The sequence below is a fragment of the Cygnus atratus genome, chromosome 3 (assembly GCF_013377495.2).
Source record: "Cygnus atratus isolate AKBS03 ecotype Queensland, Australia chromosome 3, CAtr_DNAZoo_HiC_assembly, whole genome shotgun sequence".
Classification (NCBI taxonomy): Eukaryota; Metazoa; Chordata; class Aves; order Anseriformes; family Anatidae; genus Cygnus; species Cygnus atratus.
Window position 1 is genome coordinate 34,877,790 of NC_066364.1, and position 26,098 is coordinate 34,903,887.

Sequence of the window (26,098 nt, forward strand, 5' to 3'; positions counted from 1 at the left end):
ATGATGGTAAACCGAACATGCCATTTGTTCACTTCTAATGAAATGAATTCTTCAACATAAAACTTGCTTAGGAATGTTTTATTTCATCATAGGAAAAAAATATACATTAGCTTTATCCCGGTGTCTGTTTGCTCGAGTTTAAAAAGGAACCATGTTGTCCAGATGCACATTACATGTACAAATAGTTGAATACTTAGTCATGAGGATAGATTTTTTTCAACCACGGCTGCATAATGTATTTTGATCCATCATATCCACTGAAATAGGCTTTCATATCAGGGTGGTGCACCTGAGAAAATCATATTTCAAGTTGTATTAGCAATGAATACAAATTGATACTTTAATAATTTAAGTTACTAGAGTTAACTTTTTGAAGACTCCTGATTAGTTTAAATGCATTGTGTATATAGATACACTTTCAGTGGGATTTTCCACACTTTACTGTAATTTATGGCATAAGAACAGTGGCTTTCTCAGACTGTCAGTGCCCTGCAGATGTTGAACACATCTTCTGAGACGTTACTGGCTAGATCTATACCAGGGTTGATGATTTAACCTCAGTGCTGTTTCTTATTGAAGTAGTTTCCACTCGTTTGTGGCTGGTACAGCTTCTTGTTATTTTTTTCAGCTGGATCAGTTATCTAATCCAACTAAGCAGACAGCAGGAACACTAAAGTAGTCAAGGAAATGGTGAAGACACACCAAGTTGATGGTCTTCTATACCACAGTGTCTAACTTGAAGATCCAACGCTACAAAGCGCAACCCAAGTTACGTGCTTTGTTATGATCTGGAAAGCCTACAGTGAGTGGGTTAGATCTGTGAACTGGGAAATGGTTAGGGCAAATTGAAACATTTTCTTGTCAGCCTCAACTCTTTAGGAAGTAACTGACTATTAGGCTGGAGGACAGGCTGTGGGAAGGCAATCCGCAGACCTTTTTGAAATTGAGGTATCGGCATGACTCATCATCTGTAACTAATCTCACCTAGACAGTTTTCAACTCTCTAAATTTGTGAGCTTGTTACCATCAGTCGCCCTAACAGTCTGTGGGAAGAGTAAGCTTCTCTTGTGGGTCAATAAAGCGATCTGATAACTTAAAGGCTAGCTTTCACAAGGTAAATGTTTGTGGTGAGGCATTTGTTTCTCCCCGTGGACTGTAAAGGTCACCAAAGGTAGGCAACTGACTGATATAATAAAAGGTGCATTTTTTAAACGTGAGTCAGAGGGCTCAGAACCCAATTTTAAATCCTTATGTCACGTATCCGGGTTAGCATAGTTCCTACTCCTTTGTTCAGGCACGTTAGCACATTTTATGTTACAGTCACTGGCTAGAGCAGAAATGTTTTAAGGAAGGCTGCCTTCTGGATCAGAGCCTTTGACTAATTGAAGAATCAGGTGCGCCTTGTGTAAGCTAGAAATCAAAAGCGACCAAGACTGTGATACACAAAACAGATTTTTAGGCTCACAGAGAGTTTTGCAGTTAGAGAAGGGAGACATTATTCCATCTGGGCAGCAACTGAGCAAAAGCTTTTTGAAAAAAAAGCAAAAGGAGATTTTTCAGAGTGGAATTGTGAAACCAGTGTGTTTTGCTAGATCCAGTAGAAAGGGATGAAAGGAGTTGCCCAACTTTGATCGGTCAGTGAAATCCTAAAACAAAAGTCCTTGTCTGCAACAGCCTGTACATAACGGAAGCCAAAATGCTAAGACTTAAAGGCGAAGGAAAAATTAGGCAGTTAGATACTTTTAAGTAGACAGCACATGGTTTGAGTCATTTATCACCTTCTAAAAACATATATTTGAAAGTACAGCAATAGTTTATGCGTCTGCTTTCTCTATTAGTTTCACTACCTTTGTAAAATAAATAGTATCCATTAAGCCAAAGGTCAGCCAACTTTTAAACACAGAGGATAACAAGCAAGTTGCAACGGAATAAAAATAAATACTACCTCTAATCCCATAATAATCGTTATCTCTTCCTCAGGAATGTAAGCAGTAGATTTGCCAAATCCATTTGCTTTGTTAATTAGAATTCGATAGTGAGGAGTATCTTTTACATCCTGTAAAAATAGAAGGAAAATAAATAGCCTCGAGAGGAGATGACGACTAAAGACTACATTATATAATCAGTTAACTCTCACTAGACTTACAGGGCCTAAAACCTCTCAATGTATACTTACAACGGGTTTATTTTTATGATCGTACCAACGTCAGTTTGGAAAAATAAGTATAAAACCATCAACACTGTAATACATGAAGTTCTTCTTCTCAAATCTTTTTTGATTTTAACAGCCAAGATATTAAGCAACCTTTTTGTTCATATATCTTGCAAGAAATATGACTTAGAATATCCCTGCTTTTTGTAGATAGGTCCCACAACAGTTTGTTAGCCCCCCCTTCTACCTTCACAAGTGGTGACACTGGAGAGAAAGGAGCAAATTCAGAGCATAACACCACCTCTTACAGCCTCAATCCTAATCCTGGATAAAGCTGAGGCAACTACCACGTATATCTAAAGGTCCTCCAGCCAAGAAAGAAGTGTAGCTTATGATTATTTTTGTAGTGCCTATAAACCCCAGTCACAGGCCAGGGTCCCACTGTGCTGACTGCTGCCCATAAATATTCCCATCAAAAGTAACCCACAATCTAAACACGAAAAAGTGATGGATGAATACGGGCAGATAAATGGAGTTTATGCAGCAGTTAGTATTGATCAACGTGACAGGCAGTGGCCTCTGCTCAGCAATGTGGTGATGAACTGCAAGGCAGAGAAAGGCTGGGCTGAAAGCCTGGCTAATAATGCCGGGGGGGTGGGGGGGGGTTGCAATGACCAAGCTTAGCAGCTGCCTCTTAACGGTCAGAGGACATTTTGCATAGCTGATGTACAAAACATGAAAAAGCAAAGGGAAGTTTAAAATAATTATAAAAAAAATACACTTTAACTACAGTATCAATATTGAATTTAAATCCATAAAGATGAGCACAAGATGTCATTGGGAAAACATTAAAATATAAGATACATAAAAAGATTCAGAATGCCTGATGGGGAATGCATAGGTGTGCAGTTGGTGACAATGCCACCGAGAGGAGAAAAAAAGAGGGGAAGAAGCAAGGCCGCAGGTGTTTTCGAAGCCAAAGATGAATAGCAGGTGGATAAAATTGCAGTGGGGAAGGGACAAAATGCACCAAACAGTACTGAATGTCTGCTCCCAGCTGAACATGGATTCTCGTCTACAGGCAGAGCTTCTCATTTTTTCTTATTTTCAGTCCTTTTTGGCTTACTGATTAGTGCCTTCCTGCCACTTAGGCAGCACATCAGCGGCCAACCCACAGGGTATGTAGCACTGTATTATCAGACCAGCACTGTCAACAAAGATTTAGCATCTGATTTTCAAATGCAACAAGGACTTTGGCTAGTGAATTTCAAAAGCTTCAAGAATCCTAGCAAAAACACATTGTTAAGTAGATTTATATTCCAACTGTCCAGATGCCCCAAAACACAGCTTTCTCTATCTGAAATTGTTTAAACACAAAGGCTTACTTGCACTCCTTAGGTGCAGTGAAGATGTTACCAATTGAACCTATGCTGGAAGATCAGATCAGATACTTAAAAGCTTTTCAACTTCAGTAATACACCATGAGAAATTTGCTCTAACATTATAGGTTGACACTGCTGCTTTAAATGCAACACTGCATATTAAAAGTAAGTTTAATTTGAGAGACATCTAGTACAACCCTGACCGGTGAAGTTTAACCAATCCGTGCTGCAAAAGCAAAGCTCTCCTGTGACAACAGAGAGAGCAAACAAACAGCTTTCTCTCAGCTGCACAGGTGATCGGGGATCAAGTACTCCCTATTAGGCTAGCAGGAAGTCCATAGCACTGTTAGAGGTTTTTTAACCTGTGTTATTGAGTGTATGCATTGATAAAATAAGAGTTTAATACAGTCAAACCTGTTTTGCTGGAGGATATTTGTGTTGTAGCCATTCTTCTGGAGCTTTAGCTTTTACATCCCATCCAACAATGACTCCCGAATAACCAAGTCTTTTGTGAACTATCACCTGTCCCACACTGAACTGGATGGATTCAGGCTTTGGACTGCGAACCTGAGTTGATTCTAATTTAACAAAGAAAGAGACTTGTAAAGAAATGTTTTATCAAGCATATTCAACGTTTAAACAGACATTCACATTCTTTTGATTTCTACCAGAAGAGAAGTGACAGTTAAATTGATAGGCAAAGTAAACAAGGAAACATGTACTTTATTTCTTTTCCCCCCAGAATATTACTACAGTTTTTGACAGACCAGCATCCACTAAGGGAGGTATTTTTCTATTTGTGTGCCTTTGACATCACATACGGGTCTTAACAGAAAGCATAAACACATGTATGTATTGGCAATTGCTGTTTAACTGCACCTTTATATTCAATATTTCACAGTGCTACACACAATAACTAATTTTGCCATATTTTTTTCCAGTTTGGGTCACAGAATTTTTCTATTCAGTCTGACTGCAGGGATTTTTTTTGTAGGAGCAGACTAATCAATGGTTTCTTTTTCCTCTTAGGAAGTCGTTCTAAATCCATTCATTTGAATCAAGTGAAAGCTATACCACTGTTGTTCCACACACCAGTACAAACTAGGCACACTCAGATCTACTCCATGAAATAGATGGATACATGTAGTACATCATGTTGATACCCTTACACAACACAGGGCAGAAAGACTTCAGATTTTACATGTCCTGTTTTGCTGACTGAATACGATCAGACAGGAGGAAAAATACTAACATTTACAAGAAAAGTTTTGTACCCCACAAAAGACCTTAGAATGCAATACCACCAGCAAAATACAAAAGGATTGCAAAGACTTTGATACCTGCAAAATAAGAATGGTTTTCTGCTTCATTGTTGGCACTTTTAATTTTCTTTTCTCCGAAGTACCAGTTCCTAAAATGTAAAATTAATAACCCAGCATTCAAACAAATTCTTTAGCAACTGAGTTTTAGGATAATCAGCCTTCAGGTTATTACTTTAAGCCTTTGTCTGAATAGAGGAATAGTGCAAAGCCTTTGACTCAAAATTCTTCACAACTTGAAGCCCAAACAGAATGAGAGTTTTACATTAACACCACTTCTAGGGAACATACAAGACAAAGAAATTTGTTCCAACAGGAGAAAAGAGTATGAATATAACTTTGGATATGTAGCACCACAGCTGTATTATAATTTTTATGTCAAGGAAAACCCATTTACTTTATATAGGTGAGCTTGATACTATTCTTACTTCCAAGAGAGATTCTTCTGTAAATTCTACTGTGAAATCTTTAAAGATTGGTTAACTAAAGTATGGACAAGGTATCTGGCCGCAACTCCCACCTTTAGGCTACAGTAAAAGTATAATTTCATCTGAATTTCACAGGTAGGGGACTCAAGGGTTTTTTTTTTTTGGTGGTAGGAGCAGCAAATTTATTTGGGTAAATGTTCTCCATCCATACCAGTTAGGAACCTGTCAGTGCCAAAGAGCTAGTTTGTCCTAGCCTCCTTCCTCTTCTATCCTCTTCTGTGGTGTTTACCACTTTCCCTTTCACTCCCTTCACCCTGCCTGGAAGAAATTTAGAGTAGCACAACTGTGCAAACAATACTTAACACACACACATGCGTGCAGAAAAAAAGAAAAAAAAAAACACTTGGTTTAGCTCAAACCTGTAGGAAGAATTCAGGTTGACAAATACCTTTTATCAGGAGCAGGAAGGGGTGAATAACCTGACTTGTCAGACTACAATGTTGAGAGCATAGCTTATTAGCTTCTTTATTAAGAAGGCTTGGAATGCTACAAGCGCCACCATATTTTTAGGATAACCAATTCTTTATAATAATGTAAGATATTCAGAAGAGGTAAGCTGCTCCAACAATGTACGAATAATCAAAGGATCTTTTGGTGTTTAGAGGTTTTAACTCTACACATGCCTGAAGCGTCCTGCAAAGTTGCAAAGCAATTTGTGGTGAACCTGAGAAAAGCACAGTTTCTGTTGTCTTTTGTACATCCCCTAGGCTTTCCTGGGGGCAAAAGTAATTCTGAATTTTCCACGGTTCAGAGGTACTCCCTGACACCCCTGATCATTGAACATGAATCAATAATAAAGGACCTTTGAAGATCCAGACAAGGTAAAACCTTTGGAGTATTTCTACTGCACAAGAATTAAATCTCACAAACAAGCCCTTTTAACCTCCCTGAACAAGTTCATGTAACAGTCATCTTAAACTAAAGTGGTACATATGCAAATGGATACAACCTTACTTCTTCTAGACCAACCCATTGTCATTTATTCAGTAATCACACTTTCCCTTCATCCTAAACCCACAGATTTCCCATCTACATTTTCTAGAACCACCGTACACAGCGTAAAATATCCATCCCATGTTGTGGGATCTGATCCTGTAAACGTATCACGGTTTACAATCAGTAATGTGGTTAATCCTACAGACAATCAGATTTCAGAAGCAGATAAATTTAAAGTAGAGGATAACACATATAGAATTACTGCCGTGATTTATGTTTAGTTTCACATGGAGTTCCAATTGCATGTTTGTGTAGAATACGTACAAAAGCTTTTCTTAAACTGGTAGGAAGTCCCAAATCAGTCTCAATAGGAAAATGAGAAGCATTTCCCCTTTGTTACTCATTTCACCCATGCAGCATGCCTTCCTGTTTAAAAATAGACCATGTTTGAAAGATACTCTTTAATGCAGACAGTATGCAACATCCTACCTTGTCTTCAATAGCCACAGCTTTAAACGATCTGCCCACGCATCCACACTCAGGTAAGACTTGGTAAAGCTGCTCCCACAAGCAATTAGCCTTCAGTAGTAAAAACAATCACCATGTTGTTTGAAAAACTTTCTATCGTGTTTTTTTTTTTTATATATTTACTTATTTGCTTTTTTTAATATTTAAACTTTAAGGTTTCACTTCTGTAGCAAACAGGAAAAAGAAGTCAGTGGCCAGGAACAAGTTCCCCCCAAAGATTACTACCTACACTGCAAATGAATGTCCTTTCAATCATCACTTGTACCAGTAAACTGTATGTAAATTTTGGAAAATGCCATTTGTCATGACAAAGTTGCTTTTTTTTTTTTCTGTAGTCAGACCACAGGAGTTGCCAAATTGCATCAGATTCCGCTGTTTCAACTGTTACTTGAGAATACTGAGCACAAGACATTTCAAAATTTGTGCACATAATCAAAGGACTATTCAAAAATAGTAAAGCAAATTCTGCATAAATCTAAATGGTTAGTAGTTGACTCATGCCATGAAACCCTGAAAGTGTTTTAAATCTGGGTCCTCGCCCACAAAGACAGACTTTGTTCTTTTTTAATCCAGCTTAATCTTTTGCTCTCATTACTTCACGGACTTGAGTTCTACAGATGAACCACACAACGAATGCATTACACAGACCATATTAAAATTCTAAGTCATACACATCTCCCTTTGCATGGTGCATCTTCAAGATGCCAACATTTGCCAATGGTTACCACTATTAAATACTTGGACCTGATGCACTATTCTTCACTTTACATTTAGAACAGATACATGTGGCCCTGTCAGTACATAAATTCCTAATTCATATACAATATTGGGACTATTTACCTAACTCCACCGTTACGACTGCCTTAAGTAATTTTCTATCTAATAATTTCTGTTGCTTGAGACACTGTACTGAGTCACCTATGCAAGAAAATCTATTTTAAGAATAAGTGTCAAAAAGTAATGGAAAGTTTAAAATAGTCTTACTAATAAAACATTTAATTTCCTCCCCTTTTAAAGGGATTTAATCAATAGTCACAAATATTGGAACGTCCAAAAGTAGAATGAGGTTAAGACACAGCCATGCAGTCATGCAGATCATGCAGATTATACACAGATTTTTATGGGAAGAAAACAATGGTTGTTATTCAAATGCTGAAGGGCCGCTTTAAACAACTAAATACAGTCATGTTAAGCCACAAAAATGTCTGAGGTATGATTTGAATGTTGTTTTCCTGCAAGAATGGGCAACACATTCCCACTTTCCAGGACAAAGTGTCATTGGGGATGAGAATGAGAACTCTTATAGATGAATATAGTAGGGAAGGACAGACTTACAACCTTTCAGTTATTTGGATGCGCTGAGCGGAGTCTGTTCCATACCACTGGGATAGGAAATACTGTGCAGGAAGCGCAGACAGCAGCATGCAGAACTGCAGAGCTGCAGCTGCATTGATGTGAGGCATTCCGACAGGAAGTTTCTTCAAAGACTCTTCCCTGCTCTCTAATCTGAAAAAGAGGGCAAAAAAAGGCAAAAAAAATGCAGCAGCCAGCTTTGCTGGGTGTGTGTACTTAAAAGTTTGCTTCAGATTGGTTTGTTGCTTCACAAGATAATATACAGGCTGTCCACACACATTTCAGTTACATCCAGAGCATTCCTAAATTACGTCTCACTACATTAAATTTGAGGGCATTTATAGAAACTAAAAGAAGACTAAGTAGACTAATTAAGCGTATTAAACACATCTGACACATCAGATTGATGGCCTCAGAAAAGTCTGCTTCAATACAGTGAGTATTGCATATACAGAACCAAGGGATTTTTCTTTCAGATCAGAAGTGTGTATGGCATTATACCTGGACAACAATTATGTGCCATAGTCACATCACTAGACTAGGAAAACATCCAACATCACCGTTCATTCCAGTGGCACGTGCCGCACCTTTCCAATGCGGGAAGATACTCGTGACTCTTCTCCCCTTCCCCACCAAATTAAGACACTTGCCTTCAGACAAGGAGAGCATTTACTGTCCTTTTGCATCTGTAAGAGTTCTTCAAATCAGAACCTGAACTGGTAAGAGATAACCTCTTACCCAAGCATTCACAGACTGTACAGGCTTACCACAACCTTCAAAACATAACCTACATCGCATGCACTCTGCATTCTCTTTTATTAGTCTCCAGCAGAGGCTGTTGTTATCTCTTGCTCTCTAGCAGAGTATTCAGCTTGCAAACAAATACAAAATGTTCAAGTTGCTTCTAGCTTTTGCTGTCCAACTTACTTCAGTTACAAAATAATGCAGGTTACTGTAACATATGCCGTACAGGTGCCTGGGGGAAGTTAGATTTATGAAAACTGCCTAGAAAAGATAGTCAAGATCACAAAATTATGCTGAAGGACACCTAAGGAATACCATAAAGAAGACGAAAACATACACGCCTATGACAGACAGACGGCAGAAATCACGTTTTTCTCCTCTGCATTACCTCCTTTAGAACCTATTGAGAAAATAATGATAATATTAAATGTTATCAGCAGTTGTGCATCTCCAGCACTTGTTTATTTGGGAGGAGGGAAGAAAGGAAGGGTCCAAAGAGTAGCAGAGTGGGGAGCTGTCACCAGAGCAGCAGGCGGCCGCACGTCTCGGGGGGCTGCAGGTGCCCCCCGTATTTCTGCGAGCAGCCCCCCGAGCGAAGGACGGGGGCAGACGGAGGTAGCCTGGCCCCAAGGTGGATCCTCGGGGAGCCAGGGACCCGGCGGGGAGCGGCAGAAGCGGGCAGGTGAGGCGAGGGCTGCCAGCCGGGCGGCTGAGGGGAGTCGGCGGGGCGCTGTAGCAGGTGCCCCGCTCCCCCCCACTTCCCTCCCGGCCACCCTCTCCCGTGCCAGGCGGGTCCGTCCCTCCTCACCCGGCAGTGTCCGCGGAGCTCCCCGCTTCCCTCGGCGGTGGGTGCCGGTGCCAATGCCGGGCCCCGCTCCGCAGCCCGGTGAGGGGCCGATCCCGCAGCGGGGCGGGCCGCGGGGCTCCCACTCAGCAGCGGCGGCGGCGCCGCCCTCGCGGCAGGTGGCGGCCATTGGGGCCGGCGGACATCTTGTGCGGCTGAGGGGAGGCAGCCCGCCGGTGTGCCCGGCGCGTTAAGGGAGGATGTACATCAATAAAACGGTCTTAAACTGTCTTAATTTGAGAGATCCGTGTCTTTCTTTAATCCCTACCATACGTAAAAGAAGCACTGAAATCCCGCGCTTTGTGTTGGGTGGATTATGGTACTTTAAAGTGTGGAAAAGCTGTCCAGAGTCTTCCGCAAAACATTGGGGGAAATTTTGTGGGTTTTGACCTGGAAGACGAACCCAGAGGTGCAGCCACCCCGTTCCAATGCTGGGGTGCAGGCTGAGGGGGTCTCCCCAGCTCCCGACACCTTACGGGGTTGCTTGGGCCCTGATTCCTCCTTTAATGAAAACACAACAAGACCAACAGTTCAGCAGACTGTACACTCTTACCCTTCTTAAGAGGAATATGAAGAAAGAACAAAAAAGTTCCATTCTATTTTTGCAGCTTAGTTTTAAATAAATATGCACTACTCCCCTGAGCATTCATTTAAATAGTTTTTTTTCCAGGAAAGCAAAACAGCCGGTGTACCCTGCTATGAATAGAAGCCAGAAGAAAGTCCCCTAGTATGAGTTTTATGCAAAAAGCATCACGGTTTAACATAAACTTTAAACACAGAATCACAGCGCATCTCAGACCACCCTCCTGGTGGTTCAGAGAGTACTTCGTGGTGGTCCATTGGCTGGGCTTTGTGGCAGATGGATGAATGTGTAATGAAACAAAAGTCTGCGGCGCAGTTTCAACAGTGCGCGTGTTAGACTTCAAACACAGCCTCCCCCTGGGCCTGGGATGGCTGCACTGGGGTCGAAGCCTCTGAGCAAGTCTCTTCTTTGTCAGGGATTTCTTTGGTGCAAATTCAACAGCGGTCAAATTTGTTGATGACACCGAAATCAGAACGGGAGCCAACAGAGGAGGACAAACTCAAACTGCAAATGACCCCAGGGAGATTAGAGCAACAGGGAAGTTACAGACAATGGGGGAAATTCGGGAGCAGCAAATGCGAAGTCTTACCAGGGAGAAGAAATGTTCATCTCTTCTCGCTCGCTGAACACATCTCTGTAACGTGCAGTACCATGAAAAAAAATAAAAAAGGTTATCGAGCCACACCTAATTCAGTAATGTACCTTACTTTTCACTGTCTCTTCAGTGAGTAACATATTGATATTTACACTTTTCAAATAGCAATAGTAATAATAATAATAATAAAACTATAGAAAGCACTTTTTCCTGCATGCATATGGTAAAAGTGACAATGGTCTCAGAAATAACCTGAAAAATGCAAGAGCAATGACATTTGATGGCCTGAACTACCTCTTGCTTTCCCTTGTGTCTAAAATCAGCAATGTATACTATAACTACCAGCCCAATACAAAATATGTTAGACAGCTAGAGTCATTATGCCTCTTCTGTAGATACAAGACAGTCATATAGGGTCTCCCATGCTGTGCTGGACAGAGCAGAGGAGTGGCATTATCTTTTAAGTAGAGCGCATTGCTGGCTGGAACAGTTTGACTTGCTTGGGCTGAATTGAGTTTTCTTGGGCTATGGATTTGAGCCTGGGGCCCATGAAAGATAATTAAGAAAAGCAAACATAATATCCAGAGGCTTACATTCAGCATCCTGGAGCATGCAGTCAAACAAGGATAATCCATTTTTCTAGTGCAGAAAGTGCTTTGAATTCCTGTGCCTTGGCTATGCAGGAAGCTGAAGAAAAACATGTCAGGATTTGGCCCTGTTTCTTTCACTTCTCCCTTGCTTGATGTTCTTCTGTTCTCCCACAGCCTCAGGGTCTTCCCAGAGACCTTCCTTGCTGTGGGCTCTGCCTGCATTTGTCAACTCTAAGTTCGTACAAAGATGATGAAGGGTTGGCAAAAATTACAATAGCAATTTCAAGACAGCATTGTTGGAAAATAGATCATTTCAGAACTATCGTCAGCCCCAGGTTTTAGTTTGCTGATGGATTTAAGCCTATGCAACGTGGCAGGTCTGCCCAGGTTAAAACTCATCTAAGTAATGACCCAGACTAGAAATACTAATTTAACATAAGAAAAATGTTTTAAAAACATAATTAACTGAGTTGTTTCTTTATAGGTAAAATATAGTGTAAATAGCTTCAGTTGGATAATTTAGCCATTATTCTTCCACCCAATTAAAATTTCATTATAGGGGGAACACAGCATTAAGTTTTCTGAAGGTACTTAGGAGTAGTTTATCATGAAGGTATCCCAGAGCATGGCCAACTCAACAAAAGAGAAAATCTATGTTTATTCCCTACCTTGCCGTCGCAGTAACAAGAGTGAGTTTAGGACCTATGTAAATAGGAAAAATAAAAAGAATATATTTCTTCTAGGAGTCCCACTTTCCTTCCAGCCCTTCCAGCATCATAAGGCAAAGCAACTTCAAACAATAGGATGGAAGAGAAAGAGAAACAGAAAAGCACACTTTTTTTTTTCTGGAAAACCTCTTTCTCCAAGTGGATGTTTGGTGCTCAGACTGCCATGAATAACGATTTTAGCATTTAAACGGACTAGCTGGATGTGAAGGTAGCAACTCTTTGAGGAAGAAGTGATAGAGAGGTTGAGGTGATACTTTTCCTGTTACTTGAAGAGAGACAATTTCCTGCAGGACAGCATATTCCTCTCTCGTGGTGGAAAGGTTATCAGTGCAGCGACAAAGTTTCTCTGTATAGTAATGACGTGAAAAAGGTTTAAGTTATCAGTGAACTGCTGAGGAAGTTATTCAAAAAGGAGTATTTTACAATTTTTTAGCATTTCTTGGCTCACACCACTGTTCTCTGCAGTGATCTGGGCAATGAGGGTCTGCCCAGCAGGTAAAGAGCAAGGCTTCTAATATAAATAGATTGTTATATATATACTTACATGCTTTTTCTTTTAAGGAATAGGCACATCACCTCATGTAATGGGCTGAATTGTGTTTTATTGGCTTCTGGAAAAAAAGAAAAAAAGAAAAAAAAGCCTGTGACTTGTAAGCATCAGTGGGGTATCAGGTGGTTGGAAAGCAATCTAAATCCACACTTTTTTTGTGTGAATGGTACATAACGTGGTGAAGAGGTGTTGAACTTTTTTTTTTTTTTCTCCCAGCATCAAGTCTTTATGTATTCTTGGCAATGGTAGGATTTGCAGCCAAGGTCACTAAAGTCAACCCTTTTTCTCCTGGATTACATATGTACCTTTTCAAAAATGAGAAGATATTTTCTCCCTCTCATTTTTTTTTTTTCCAGCCTGGGAACAAAATATATCCTGTACTGCCATGAAGACCAGGTGCTGTTTTGTAGGCTTCTTTTATGTAGACAATAGAAAGACTGGGGAAAACAAAATGAGAACAATTTGCCATCATAGCAAACAAGTCCAAAAAAAAAAATCAACCAAGCTTGTAACTGAGTGACAGCAATACCAGCCTTAGCATTTTAAGGGCACTGGAAGCCAAACCACTATTGCATTTACAGTCCCTGTGGTCTCACTTCTCTGCTGACTGCAGTTTACCATTCTAATTGCTGGCCAAGATTTATAGATTTAACCATGATACTGACTGAGCAGCCTAACAATGTTCATTAAAGCAGAGCTAATGCTATTTCTGATGGAAAGTCAAGTTCAGTGAAACTCAAACCTTTGAAAACCAGGAAGGAAATATCTAATGTACGTATTCTACACGGGCTTAGCCCCGTAGAAGAGTTGACTGAAAATGCTCTCCAGCTGCAGTAGGTAGCCGAAGAGCCACTTTGGAGCAGATGGACAGAGCTGCGGTTGCAACAGGAGATGAGCCTTGCTTGGAAAATCAACGTATGGGAGTAGGGTCGTACACTTGGTGCCTCCACATGGAGGTCCATGGGTTTCACGTCAGTGGTTCTGCTCGCTCTCCTTCCCAGGTAGCTGATGCTATCTGGCTGCTGTAGTCCTCTTACAAAGGGTTTTGTTGATGTTTTTGTGAGCATCGATCTCTTTTATGATCAAGAAGAGATTTCCAAAGAGAGTTAGGGATCATTTTGTTGAACTTGTTTGCACTTGAGGTAGTGCTAAGCAAAGATGAAACATGTTATCTAAATGCTCCTTACCCTCCTGTGCACTTTGCATTAGTAGAATGCAAATTGATAACATGAGACAGAATATATGGCTAATGTACATGCTAGCGGGCCTGGCAAAACAAAAAACAACATACCACCACCACAACAAAACCACAGATCCATGACCTTGGCAGTTTACTCAGATGTCATCACCACAGCAGGAGGCACAAGCCTGAGTTGTTCACCTTTTTTGGTCCAGCTCTGTCCCTCCACCCGTCATTCTTTCCTTGTCGAGTTAGCAAATATGTTTTTTTGGCTGTCTGAAGCGCTTTTCTATTGAAGTGACTCTTCGTCACCCATCACCCTTAAGATAAAAGTACTCCTGCATCCTTTCTCTGTGTTAGCTTAAATTTGAAACTCTCGGGGAGATTGGAAGTCTCTAGGTGGGATTCAAGCAACTTCTCAAACATGCGGACACCTTCCAGAAATGCGAGGTAAATCAAATTGCAAGCTGCTGCTGTTAGGAAGCAGGTTGTTCCCCATGCACTTGAGCAGAAGTTTGTGGTGTGGGAGCTAGAGACCAGCCACCCGTGCACTGCACTGTGACCCGGAGGCATGCAGAGAGGAGGACCATCTATCTCGTCCTCCTTCACTGGAGCACAGTGAGGTTTCGGTACTGGTCTGACTCAAAGGACGTCCATGGTCTGAGCGACTGGGTTCCCGCACAGCATCGCAGCGGTTTCCCCCTTACCAGGCAGCAGTTTCTGCCCCGACTTTCCTACCGCAGCTGGGCCACCGTGCAGCCAGGCGTGCAAGGGCCACCATGCAAGAGCCAGCGCCAGAACATGCACAGGCAGAGAGGCAGCCCAAGCACCACTGCCCAGTCAGTGCAACTGTCTGGGAAGGGAGTCACCTCTTCCCAAACCACTTCTGTTTCATCCTGGAGAAGCCAACACAAAATGCTTGAAGAGAGCTTTGAGCACCACCTCTACCTTTCACTCAGCAGTGACTGAGAGAAACACCTCTGAGGGCTGCAGTGGTTAAATGTTTTCTTTTCCCTGGAGACATGGAGCAGCCTGTGCAGGATGGTGTCTATTAGAAGATCTTTCCAGAGACAAATGCCGGACATCCTTTTTCAAGCCCAGGGCTTTCACTATCACCATGTCCACGAAGAACTTTAAATTTTGGTGCTGCTGAATTTCACGCAAGCCCAACCTGATACATTTGCATACGACGGCAGATGCCGCCATTTTGTGGTTACTTAAACAGGCTCCTCTCCCCCAGAATGGGGGCACGCCCTGACAGGAGACGGCAGCATCAGCGGTCAGAGCTGCTTCAGTATGAGCAGGCTTGAACCATGTCCTTGTTCCTCAGTGGATGGTGACAAAAGTGGGGCTGTAAGGTCCCTAAAAGCGAGGGCAGTCGCAGCCCCTGCCAAAGCAGGCTCTTTGAGTGGTCTTAAGAAACGATCATAAGAAAGATTGTGCCCCACAGCACATTTGGGTTTTATTTAATTGGGTTCCTGGAAACAGTCTTGGACTTGTGTCAAAGAAAGCAGAGGGGTTTTTTTGGATGTTTCAAACGGCTGTGGAGGGGAGGGAGAATGACACAAGAGCTACCATCCATTTGGGGTGATCCCAGTTTGAGCTGGGGGAAGATCCCAGGTTTAGAAAGCTATTTCTTTGCAGAAATTTTCTTGCATACATAAAATCTCTGGGTTTCTGCCATTCTTTTTCTCCATGAAGGAGCAAGAACTTGCAGATGTACAACCATACCAAATGTCTCTCACTTGATGAGATAGGCAGAGTTTCACAAAGCTGTGTGGAACAACAGCGACTGCCAAGATGTAGAGAACTTTGTGTCCTGAGAAGTTCAAAAGGGCCTCTTTGATGAAGACTGGGTTCTCCATAAACGTGGTGCAATCTAATCACAGGCACAGAGGGAAACTGGATTCTCCACCGACCTGTTAAGCCTGGATGAGGGTGTTCCTCAGCAAACTGTATTTCTGCCATACAGGTGCCCATGAGTCTTCCCTGGCAATAACAATCCTCTAAGAGAGGAAGAGGATGCTTAACAAGGAGTCGGGGCACCAAAACAAGTGCAAAAATAAGGACCAAAACTCACAAGAATTTATATAAAAACTTAAGTTTTGTAAAAAGGCCAGACTACTACACAGACTAAAGCATTTTCTTGGAACACTTCCAGAGCCAGAAGAACATCATGGTTTGATAAATTAGCATGTAAGAAGAAAACCTTGTCCATAGTGCAGTTTCTTAAGAGAAAGCTTATATGAATTTTCTAATCATTTTCCTAAATAATTGAAAACTCATTTCCCTTATAGCTTTAGTTATCAGGAGACTTTAATATTAATGCACATTTTCCGACCTCAAACCCTTTACAACCATTAAACAGAATAAAAATTCCAAGTGCTAGATTTTCACTCCTTCCCAACGTACTTGTGTATGAGGAGTTATCTGATGCCAGTGAAGGACAGCAGCTGTACATCAAGTGCTCCTGCACCCTGGTCTCCACGTTAAGGCTTTGGTTGGGTAAAATTATGCAGTGCAGTGAAAGTTGCTGGCATGATCACAAGATAAAAAAAACACCTCTGAGTAATTTTGTTCTGTAAGTGCCATTAACATAAAACCTTGGCGAATGGGAAGTTTCTGACAGCTGTATTCCCATTTTTAGCCGTTCATGGCAGCTTGCCCCAATCCCCTTCATAATAATGAGAATTGAAATTTTGAATTAGGGTTTATAATATGGGGAAAAAATAACCCCACCAGATTCCCCTACTGTGAGATGTAAATCAAGTAATCCTTTCTAGAGTTTTAGCCATATTCTAAACTAGCTTTACATTTTAAGTCATAGTCTTTATTCTTTCAAACATCCTTGTTCAAACACAAAATCAGAGACCTGAAACAAATTGCATGTTAACAGATAAGGCTGCATGGCACCTTGAATGCTAATATTTACTTTGAACTTGGTATCTTCAGGTTTCAAACATGCCTCTGCAGAAATGTGACGCTGATTGAATTGATTACCTGCCTCGGCTTTTGTTTCCTCTTTCTCTCTCTCTTTTTTTCATTGATGTACCTAAAAGATAGTACATCAGATAGGACCAAGTTTAGGTAAAACCTCCCCATTTCTGAAAGGAGAAAAAGAAGCATGAAGGAAATTTGCACGCTTGTTATCAGATTAGAAACAGCACTCCAGAATTCTCTATCCTGTCTTCCCTTCAGCTAACACAAAGATTTCAAAGCATGAGAGAGGATTCATAAACCCTTACTACACTTCTGTCAAAATAAATTAAGCCTGTTGTGCAGAGATCTGGCATGCAAGGTTCCTCAGAGCTAGAAAAACAGCCTGAGTGTTTGGGCTTTGAGCTTCCTGTCCACATTAGCAAAACCCATAAAAATTACATTCTGCGTGGTAATTTTATGAACAATGAGTCAACTATAAGCTATTTAAATTCCAGTCACCTTCTACATTGCTTGCTGTATTTAGTTTTCTGGCACTTGCTTTATTTCCACATATGCTTCAAACAGAAACATTGATCAATTTTTATAGCCGTTACACTTTGCTTATTTGTCTTTGGGAAAAAATGACAAACACGCTCTTTTGTAAAGCGCATATTGATTGCCAGGGCAGGAAAAAACAAGAGTTTTCATACAAGAACTTTTCGCTTTGAAAACAAAATGGCCACCTTCAATGCTAGTACTTACTTTTCCTTCATTTAAAGAGCATTACGATCCAACAGGAGTAAATGGTTTTAATGAGGTAATGAAGTCTTAGTACTGGGGAAGCTGGCATATTCTAGCTGCCAGACTCCACCATTTCACAATGTCTGCTAATCCTAAACAAAATCTCGATTCCTACTTGAAGTAGAGTAACTACAGTAGCTTTCAAAAAGTCACCTGTCAGACACGATGACAGAGAACTAGGATATCATGGTATTTTAAAGTTTCTGTACAAAGTTATGCACTAAAAAGACCTTTTGAAAAGAAAGACCATAAACTTCCTACAAAATTATCCCGTGTTCATACCCTAGAAGAACCAACCAATCAAAGTCATTAACTACTCAGATACATGAATGGTAACAAAACTAAAACCAGGCCCAACACTAAAATCCTGGACCCAGGGTAGCTTGGTTTTGGAAAAGCACACCACTACTTGAACATAGTAATACTGGAGATGCGTATAAAATAGAAACACCACCTCCAGTAGTCCATGTACATGTGAAAGGAAAAACACATTGCATTTTCATAATTCTAGAATTCATTCTCTCAAAGCAGAGCATGTCAATGACTACAACTCGCACAGGTACTTGAGGGAACAGAGAAATTTTCCTAAACAATGCTAAAACAACTCTTTCTTTTGCCATAGATTCCATCACAGCCAAGTCTGATATGCACAGGTCTTACAGGGATCCCAGTTGCTACGCCATGACTGTCCGGTCCCGCTGCTCAGCAGCACACGTACCTGCATCTGCTAGGCTAGAAAGGATTTCTTCTACCACTGTCTTGGGATTTCAGATAAGGTAATAAGGAGGAAAAGATCATCTGCTAAGCCAAGTAACAGGTGACATTAAACAGAACCCACACGGTGCAGTATTTGAGATACCAAACATTTCTTTTGTATACCTATTCAGCAGAAACAAGGCAGATATAAACAAGCAAAACCCTGTTACTTTCCGAAGACATCCTTTATTGAGCTTTCTGTGCACCACCCATTCAGGGCAACCAGGCTGCAGCCCTGAACTCTGCGTGCGGGGAGGCAGGGACCTTCTCTCTGCCTGGCTGGTTTAGCTTCTTCTAGAGTTGTCGAGAAGCAGATTTCCACCCATACTGGAGGTAGCTCTGGTACAAACAGCTGTCACCTGAGCAGGGATGGCTTCCTGCAGGATGAGGGCTACCCTGCTGTACATGCGAAAATGAGCTAAGAGGACCGGGCAACATTGTGTCTTCAGTGCCAGATGCTACTGCCTTTATATTGCCTCCAGATCTGTGTTTTTTCAGTAAAAAAAACAGACAAAATAGCAAATTTTGATCTCTATCACAGATTTCTTTGGCTGCAATTGTCTCTTGCCACATAATGCACTAGGCAATACCAGATTCCAGAAGGAATCAAAATGAGCTGATTTTAGGCTGTTTTGAAGAACACATACAATTGTCCCCAAACACAGTAAATCACTAGATAGAAACAAACACTGTTGGACAACTTAGAAAAACATGTTTTCTATTTATTTAAAAATAAGTTTGTAGTTACTACATTGCAGTGACAGTAATTCTTACACATACATTCTAGTTTGTATAAAAGGATTCAAAGTATTATGCATCAAAACTAACATAGAAAGTGTCCACATAACAGTAAAGAAATTTCCAATCCTTATGTACAAAAAGAAAGGGCACTGTTATCCTGGTGAGATACTTCAGGTTATAACATGATAATCCAGATTTCTGGAAGGAGGAAAAAAAAAAACTCAATAAAGCTAAAGAATTATAGTTTTCAAAACTGTTACTCATTACATACAACAGATTTGTGTTTTACATAATTCTGTACAAAATAAGTGTAATTTTTTTAATCTGAAAATGTGTCAGTTTCAAAATTAACCTTTCAAGGTCATTTCCGTAAGGTTGAGCTCCGTTCTATACATATTTAAGGATTATGACAGAATTTAATACACGCATGATCATTATCCAGTTGTCCGCCACAGTTCTGCAGTTTTAGTATGGTCCAAAAATGTAACTTCTGTATGGTCTCAGTCTATCAGCAAACCAACAAACGCAGTTGTAAGCACAAAATAGTACATGTACATCATACAGGCATGTGCACACACTAGGTGCTTCTATTTCTTCCTACTCCTAATTTTTATGACCTTGTTCTTTGTTCTTCCAGGGTAGAAACTGATAGCATAACACTACCTTCCCTCCTAAAATGTATTATTTGCAGTATTTGAAGTGAATTTCCTGATGTATTTATCTGCATTAAAAAAGGATCCAAATGCCTACTTGCCTCACTATCTAACCCCTAAAAGCTAAATTTATTCACCTTTATTTTATTGCAGCATATAAGGTTTCTCTCTAGAATGCCCTACAGCCATTACAGTTGGGGGAGGGAGTGCTAATCTCATTTTTCTGCAATTTAAGATGCCTTTCAACCTAGCTTTCCTGGAGTGTTTCCTTCTCTAACACGTTGTAAAATGACATGGCCAATTCCCACATTAAAATTAGCACAAACGCAAGAGCACCTAGGGGTTAGCTCCAGTTTAAAGGCTACCTGTTATTTCCCCCAGACGTAGTAGCAAGTGTACAAGCTGTATTCCTGATTCAAAAATAGTTAAATACAGACGCCGTCATTACCAGATTTGTTATTGGAAACACACTGTCAGCTTTGGCCAATTTTACAAAATGTAGTACAGTTTATTCTGCATATGAACAAGCACTTATTTACAATAATTTACAGCAGAAAACTAACAGCCCTTTTATCAGTTGAGTATCCAAGTCCCCTTGGAAACCAATCTGTTACAAGAACTTCAGGGAAAAAAGAAGCTACGTAGTAATTAGTAAACAGAAAATGAGCTTTTGCTGTTTCTAGGTGAGGTCTGAAAGCCCTACCTTCTGCTTCACAGCGTTGTTGCAGAGATGCATTAAAAGTCTTTATAATAAACACTCAACAGTGTTATAAAAAAAATGAAAAATAATGTGGACAAAATGCACTACTTTAGTCAGATAAGGACTCAGGACACAATGCAATTGTTGTGATATGGCTGTATCTTGATTGACCAGCAGTATGTTAAAATTACCTCAGCAAGATTCGTATGCTTCAAATTAAATGCAAATGTCGATGAAAGTGAGCTTGAAATCATCTAACCTCCAACCTACTATTTAAGTACAGGGTGAAAGGGTCTCCAGTTAAGCCTATTGCTTTTGTAGAACCAGCCAACCATTTAACATGTCCCTAAATTCAAATTAATACACTAAAGCATTTACTTGTGGTCCTTGGTCCAACTAAGGTGGGAAAAAGATTTACCAAGGTGGTGCAAAAATTGTAACAAGCTTGACATTACCGAATAGACAGACTGTTTGCTTATGTTGTATGTAATTTTTTTTGGTAAGGCAAAAGAATCAGAATTGGTACTTGAAAAATATTTGTACAGCAATACAGTGAATAACTTGTCTCTACACTACAATTTATTTTTTATCGATATTAGTATGTCCTACGTGCTGAATCAGGGTCCTTTATCAATTAATAGTTTTACAAATATTAAGCCATAGTAATATTTAACTCAACCAACTCAATCTTACAAGTCTAACAACAAACTGATCACATGTACAAACTGGACACTGTACAAATAAACATATGTAAATATATATCACAGCAGTCTAATCACTGGAGGAAGACTTTTCTCTGTAAGGTTGTATCACTGGTCATTGTGAGTGACAATGAACTCTAGTTCAATTGACAATAATGATCAATATAGTGGTAAAATTTTAAGTTCATTTCCTGGATAACACATTAACAACAGAAACAAAACGTCTGAAGAGCTGTTAAATATGTAGGCACAAGTACAATGATTTCTGTTAAACATTTAAAGCACACTGGTATCACAGAAACACAAGTTACTTCCTCGTCTGTAGGTAGAGAACAGGCTGCTATTGAGATACCACTCAGTGGTAAATACCAACTTTAACGTTTCCCAGTATACAGCAGAATTATCGGAACAGTATCCTCATATTTATGTCAAATATAAATGAATTTAATGAATAAAACTGTATTAATCGCTGCCAGATCTGTAAGATCATTTGACGTTTGTATACGACTATGAACCTGTGTAATATTTACAATGGGTATGAGAAACAAGCATGTAAGATTTTGATACTCCATTTTGTGAATTAGCTGTTAGGTACTTGAGATGGCATTACATAACATGCACATAGCTACAGTTCTTAAATTATTTCAGAACACTGACCAATAGTTTATTGCTCACATTTAAAAACTTAAAACTTTGTAATCAAAAGCTCCTGTGTCCATACAGTATGTCACAACCTCGAATAATACATTTTTTCCCAACCGAAATGCACAGTCTGATGGTGACTAAAGTCTCATAAATAAAGTTTGCAATCTAGTGAAACTAAATTACAAAAATAAAACTTTTAAATAAATCTGGTATTAACTTCTAATTTTATTTTTTTTAGTGTCGCTTTTATTAAAAACTATCTAAATGACGCACAATTTATTTTAAAAGGAAAACCATTAATGTATCTAATATGAATTAAAAAAATACTGGCTAAAGTCACCGGTATTACTGGGTGGGAAGCAGTAGCCACGTTCTGCAGGTAAGGCCTTCTATTCTTGTAAAATTAAGATGTATAATTTTCCACCTAGTGTTAAGGGAACGCGTATTATTTCAGTCTCCAAAACTTACATACAAGGTATTTTCGATATATAAATATATACATAAACATGCCATATAAAACATTATTACAAAGGGAGTAAATACAAGTTGGATTTTAGATATAATCTATTTCATATATTACAATGCAGATAACATCAGGAAATTACACATTTTCAAATGATTGCCTTCATCAGTGAGAACTGACAAATTAACAGGTAGAATCAATTAGCTTTGACTTATGAAGCTGTATTGCAACTGTATAACCATAGCTTTTTATCTTACCACGTGATCAGTGATTCTATTTTAATTGAATAAAGACATACTTGTTTAAAAAAAATAAATAAATATACCCACAAATGAAATGCAAACTGATCCCTGTTCCCCAAATTCACAACCAAAACAATTCAAAGAGGATCTGGAAAATATTTTAGTCATTTTTTGTAACAAAATCCATAGTGAACTAAATAAAACTGAGTACAGTGGATACCAGTTTGCCATCCACAATAGCATATTTCTGTTCCTCTTGGTGCCAAATATCAGTGTTCTTTGCTCAAATATTTTATTTTGTAACAGAAAATAAAGGGTGAAGAATTCAGCCCCAAATAAGTATACAGAATCTGTGCAAATTTAAGGTCTTAATTCTGTATGCCCTCCCAGATATTGCAGATGTTGTTTGTTAAGAAAAAAAAAAAGGAAAAAAAAGAAAAAAGAATCATTGTAAAGTAAGGGTGTACAGAACTGAGGTTTCATTTCAGGTTTATTTCTTCAGCTAAGTTAGGGTCACACAAAAATCTGTAACACTACCCAAAGTTCCAAAATAATGTATAAGCAGAAAATTTTGGTTACATTTTTGTACCATACCAGATTTCAGAAAATATGATTACTTCCGTATTTTTTCCTTAAAACTGGACAATATTTTTTTTGAAGTGATAGAAAATGGTATTAAAGTTTGTTTGTAAAGGTATAAAATAACTAAATGTACCATAAACAAATAAATAACTGCTTTTCTTTTCCATAGCAGTACATATAACAATACATTCCCCTAAGTCATATAGTTATCATTTACAATAGACAACTTAATTTCACTAAGGATGCAAGAAATAATAGAATACAAGGCACAATCATTAAATGGAATTTTTCTTTAGGGTGAATATTGACTTATGTCAGCGTGATATACCATAAAAAGTGCAGAAAAACGCAATGTGCAATGAGACCACTGTATAAAACATGATTGCATAAAAAGTGATTTGGCCTTTTTAACCTTAATAATTGAAAATAACCAATCTTCCCCTTAAAATTAAACTATAAAGTATGACATTTTAAAATTTATTTTCAATTCTAGTGCTATCTAAAAAATCCTGAAAAAAATTTATTTACCTGGGAAATATTTTATACGTGTTTATGTATATATTAATATATACACATACACTCTTCTTTGTAGGTCATTTTAGCCTTTTAAGCATGTCTAAAGTTGTAGAAACAACAATCAATCTGGATCAGAAAGTAAACATCATAATTCCATACCTGTCCTGTAATTTCCTTGAATCCTTTAACCAATTATACATTTTGTCTAAAACATCTCTGTCAAAGGACCCCACCAGTGCATTATTTTCTACCAAAAGTACCAAAAAGGATACATTTCAGAACAATGTTAACAACGTACTATTTAAAACAATACACAGCTTTTATCACTGCAAATTGTATGCTGTACTGACACTCAAAAAGAAAAAAAGGCTTTCCACTGCACTGATTCTCAGTCTTTGGCACAATAAACAGAGATTTAGTGATTGATACAAGAATCAAGGTCTGAAAAATTAGACATTAGTCAAACTTTTTCCAATGTGGATATATATATATTTGTGATTACATTTTTGCTATGTTTGGCAGAACTTGGATAAACCAACAGCCTGCTAGGCTTCTTTTGCAGTTGAATGTTCCGTCACTACTGAAATTAAGCATTTTCAGATTAGCAAAGTTTGGTATTCTTGTATTTGTATTTAATAGAAATGTAAGTAAATTTACTGCCACTTTTTGCCAAAATCTGCCTTCCTAAGCGACTTGACTTTACAATCAAAGTGTACCTTGCTTGGTCAAAAATAGACTTCTGTTTTCAGTTTGTGGCATTAAAAGTTCTGTCACCTTTATAATTACGTAGAGATACTACGCACTACTTGAGTAGAGTAGCTCTCAATTCTGTAAGTCAGTCAGAAATTGCTTCAATTATTCTCAACTATGAACAAAATGACTGTTGAAATGCATAACCTATTTGGAGGGCAATAAATAGCAAAAGTTTAAAATATATATTTCTTTCAAAGAATGTTCGTTCAGTTTATTTTTTGCTAAATTTTTCTCCCAAATCAGAACATATTCTTCTAACCCATAATAGCAGCAGGGAAGCAGAAGTCTGTTCTGCTGTTCCTTAACTGTACCTGCTTCATAGCATTCTGAAGTAAAACCCTTGGTAAAAGTTACCAACCAATTAAATTAGCTTTTGCTTTTTCAGTCAACTTTCGGACTCTGCCTCTGCTAGATGTTCCAAAAGTTAAGGAGGTGTCTTCAAACAATAGCTGCCTTTGCTCTTCCTCAGAGTCATCTTCATTGTAAAAGGCTGTCCTCCTACCCTGGTTTCTAGTTCTCATGTGAGGTTCAGAATCTTTAAGCTCCTCAGACCCTTCTTCCATAGGCTCATCTATCTTTTTCCTCCTGCTTCTTGTTTGCATTTTAACGTTTGCAGGAACTAAAAGGTCCGAGCCTGGCTGATGCGTCTTTATCTTTCTTTTTGGCTTTCTACCCCCACGGCCTTTTTTTTGTAACAAGTCTTCCTTCATATTATTTTCAGAAAGAGAATTGCAAGCAGTAGAAGCAGAGGCTTCTTCTGGTATATCCCTTGTGGTCTGGACTGTATTCTGCTCTGCAACCTTCTGCTGTTCAATAATTTGTAGCTTTTTTGGTTTTCTGCCTCTTTTCTTGTGCACCACTTCGCAGCTACTGTTATTAGTCTCCACCTTCGGTTTCCGTCCAGGACCTCTTTTAACTGGAGGTTTTGAAGGCTGCCCTCCATGTCCGTTTACCTGAACGCTTCCTGATGCCAAAGCGTTGTTCTTGCATTCCGCTGTAAGAAAAATGAGAGCACGGATCATGCAAAAGATTTGCATTTATATTCATTTTCACACTGTCCTAACAAAACTCTTCATAAAATATCTGAATGGATTCAAAGTGATTATCAATCTGTCCAAACCCAAGAGACAGACACAAAGTAGAACTTAGTTTCATGTCAGTACACAATGACGATTAACTGTCTCAAGGTAGCTTGAGACAAAGAAAAAAAAAAAAAGCCAGAACAGAACAGGTAAGGTATTTTTCTTGGCTGATGCAACACAAGTGGCCAAAAACTCATACTTGGTATCTGCAACAGCAGTTTCTCAAGAAGCACTGCCATAAGGATTAGCAACGCTTCGCAGTAAGTCAGCTCTGGATAAACAAAAAACCTTCTTTCAGCCCAAGGTAGCATCCTTTACAATGAGTTCATTAGACCAGGGTTATTTCAAAAATAAGTGAGGACAAGTGTAAAAATTTGGGAGACTTCAAAAAAGAACATACACGATCCACACAAATTTCTTACATGATAAGACAAATGTCAGAAGGCATTTGCCTGGAGAATTGTACAAGCTATGAGATTTTCTTAGCTGAGTGTTACTGAACTTTCTCAGTGGGGTATGTCACAAGACCTCTTATGGAGGTGTTCTGGTAACATCGCCCTTGCGTAAATAAA

General features: G+C 39.3%; 2 protein-coding genes across 4 annotated transcripts in view; both read right to left on the reverse strand.

Moving 5' to 3' along the window:
* Positions 1 to 63: 63 nt before the first annotated feature.
* On the reverse strand, positions 64 to 9,822 carry LOC118260840 (F-box only protein 21-like). The gene is made up of 7 exons (XM_050709902.1): positions 9,711 to 9,822; positions 8,141 to 8,311; positions 6,767 to 6,856; positions 4,875 to 4,945; positions 3,949 to 4,112; positions 1,946 to 2,056; positions 64 to 289 (listed from the first exon to the last, which is right to left on the reverse strand). Exons 2-7 carry the CDS (start codon positions 8,266 to 8,268, stop codon positions 194 to 196), a joined length of 660 nt encoding a protein of 219 aa, XP_050565859.1. The 5' UTR covers positions 8,269 to 8,311; positions 9,711 to 9,822; the 3' UTR covers positions 64 to 193.
* Positions 9,823 to 19,002: 9,180 nt separating this feature from the next.
* PHIP (pleckstrin homology domain interacting protein) overlaps positions 19,003 to 26,098 on the reverse strand; it is a 115,636-nt gene continuing 108,540 nt past the window's right edge. For 2 of the 3 annotated variants that reach the window (XM_035571353.2, XM_035571352.2), the window contains one exon: positions 19,005 to 25,438. In XM_035571353.2, the coding sequence (XP_035427246.1) occupies positions 24,795 to 25,438 (644 nt within the window). In that variant the 3' untranslated portion in view covers positions 19,005 to 24,794. Of the gene's footprint in view, positions 25,439 to 26,098 lie in introns of all 3 variants that reach the window. The other variant, XM_035571354.2, reaches the window with a different exon arrangement.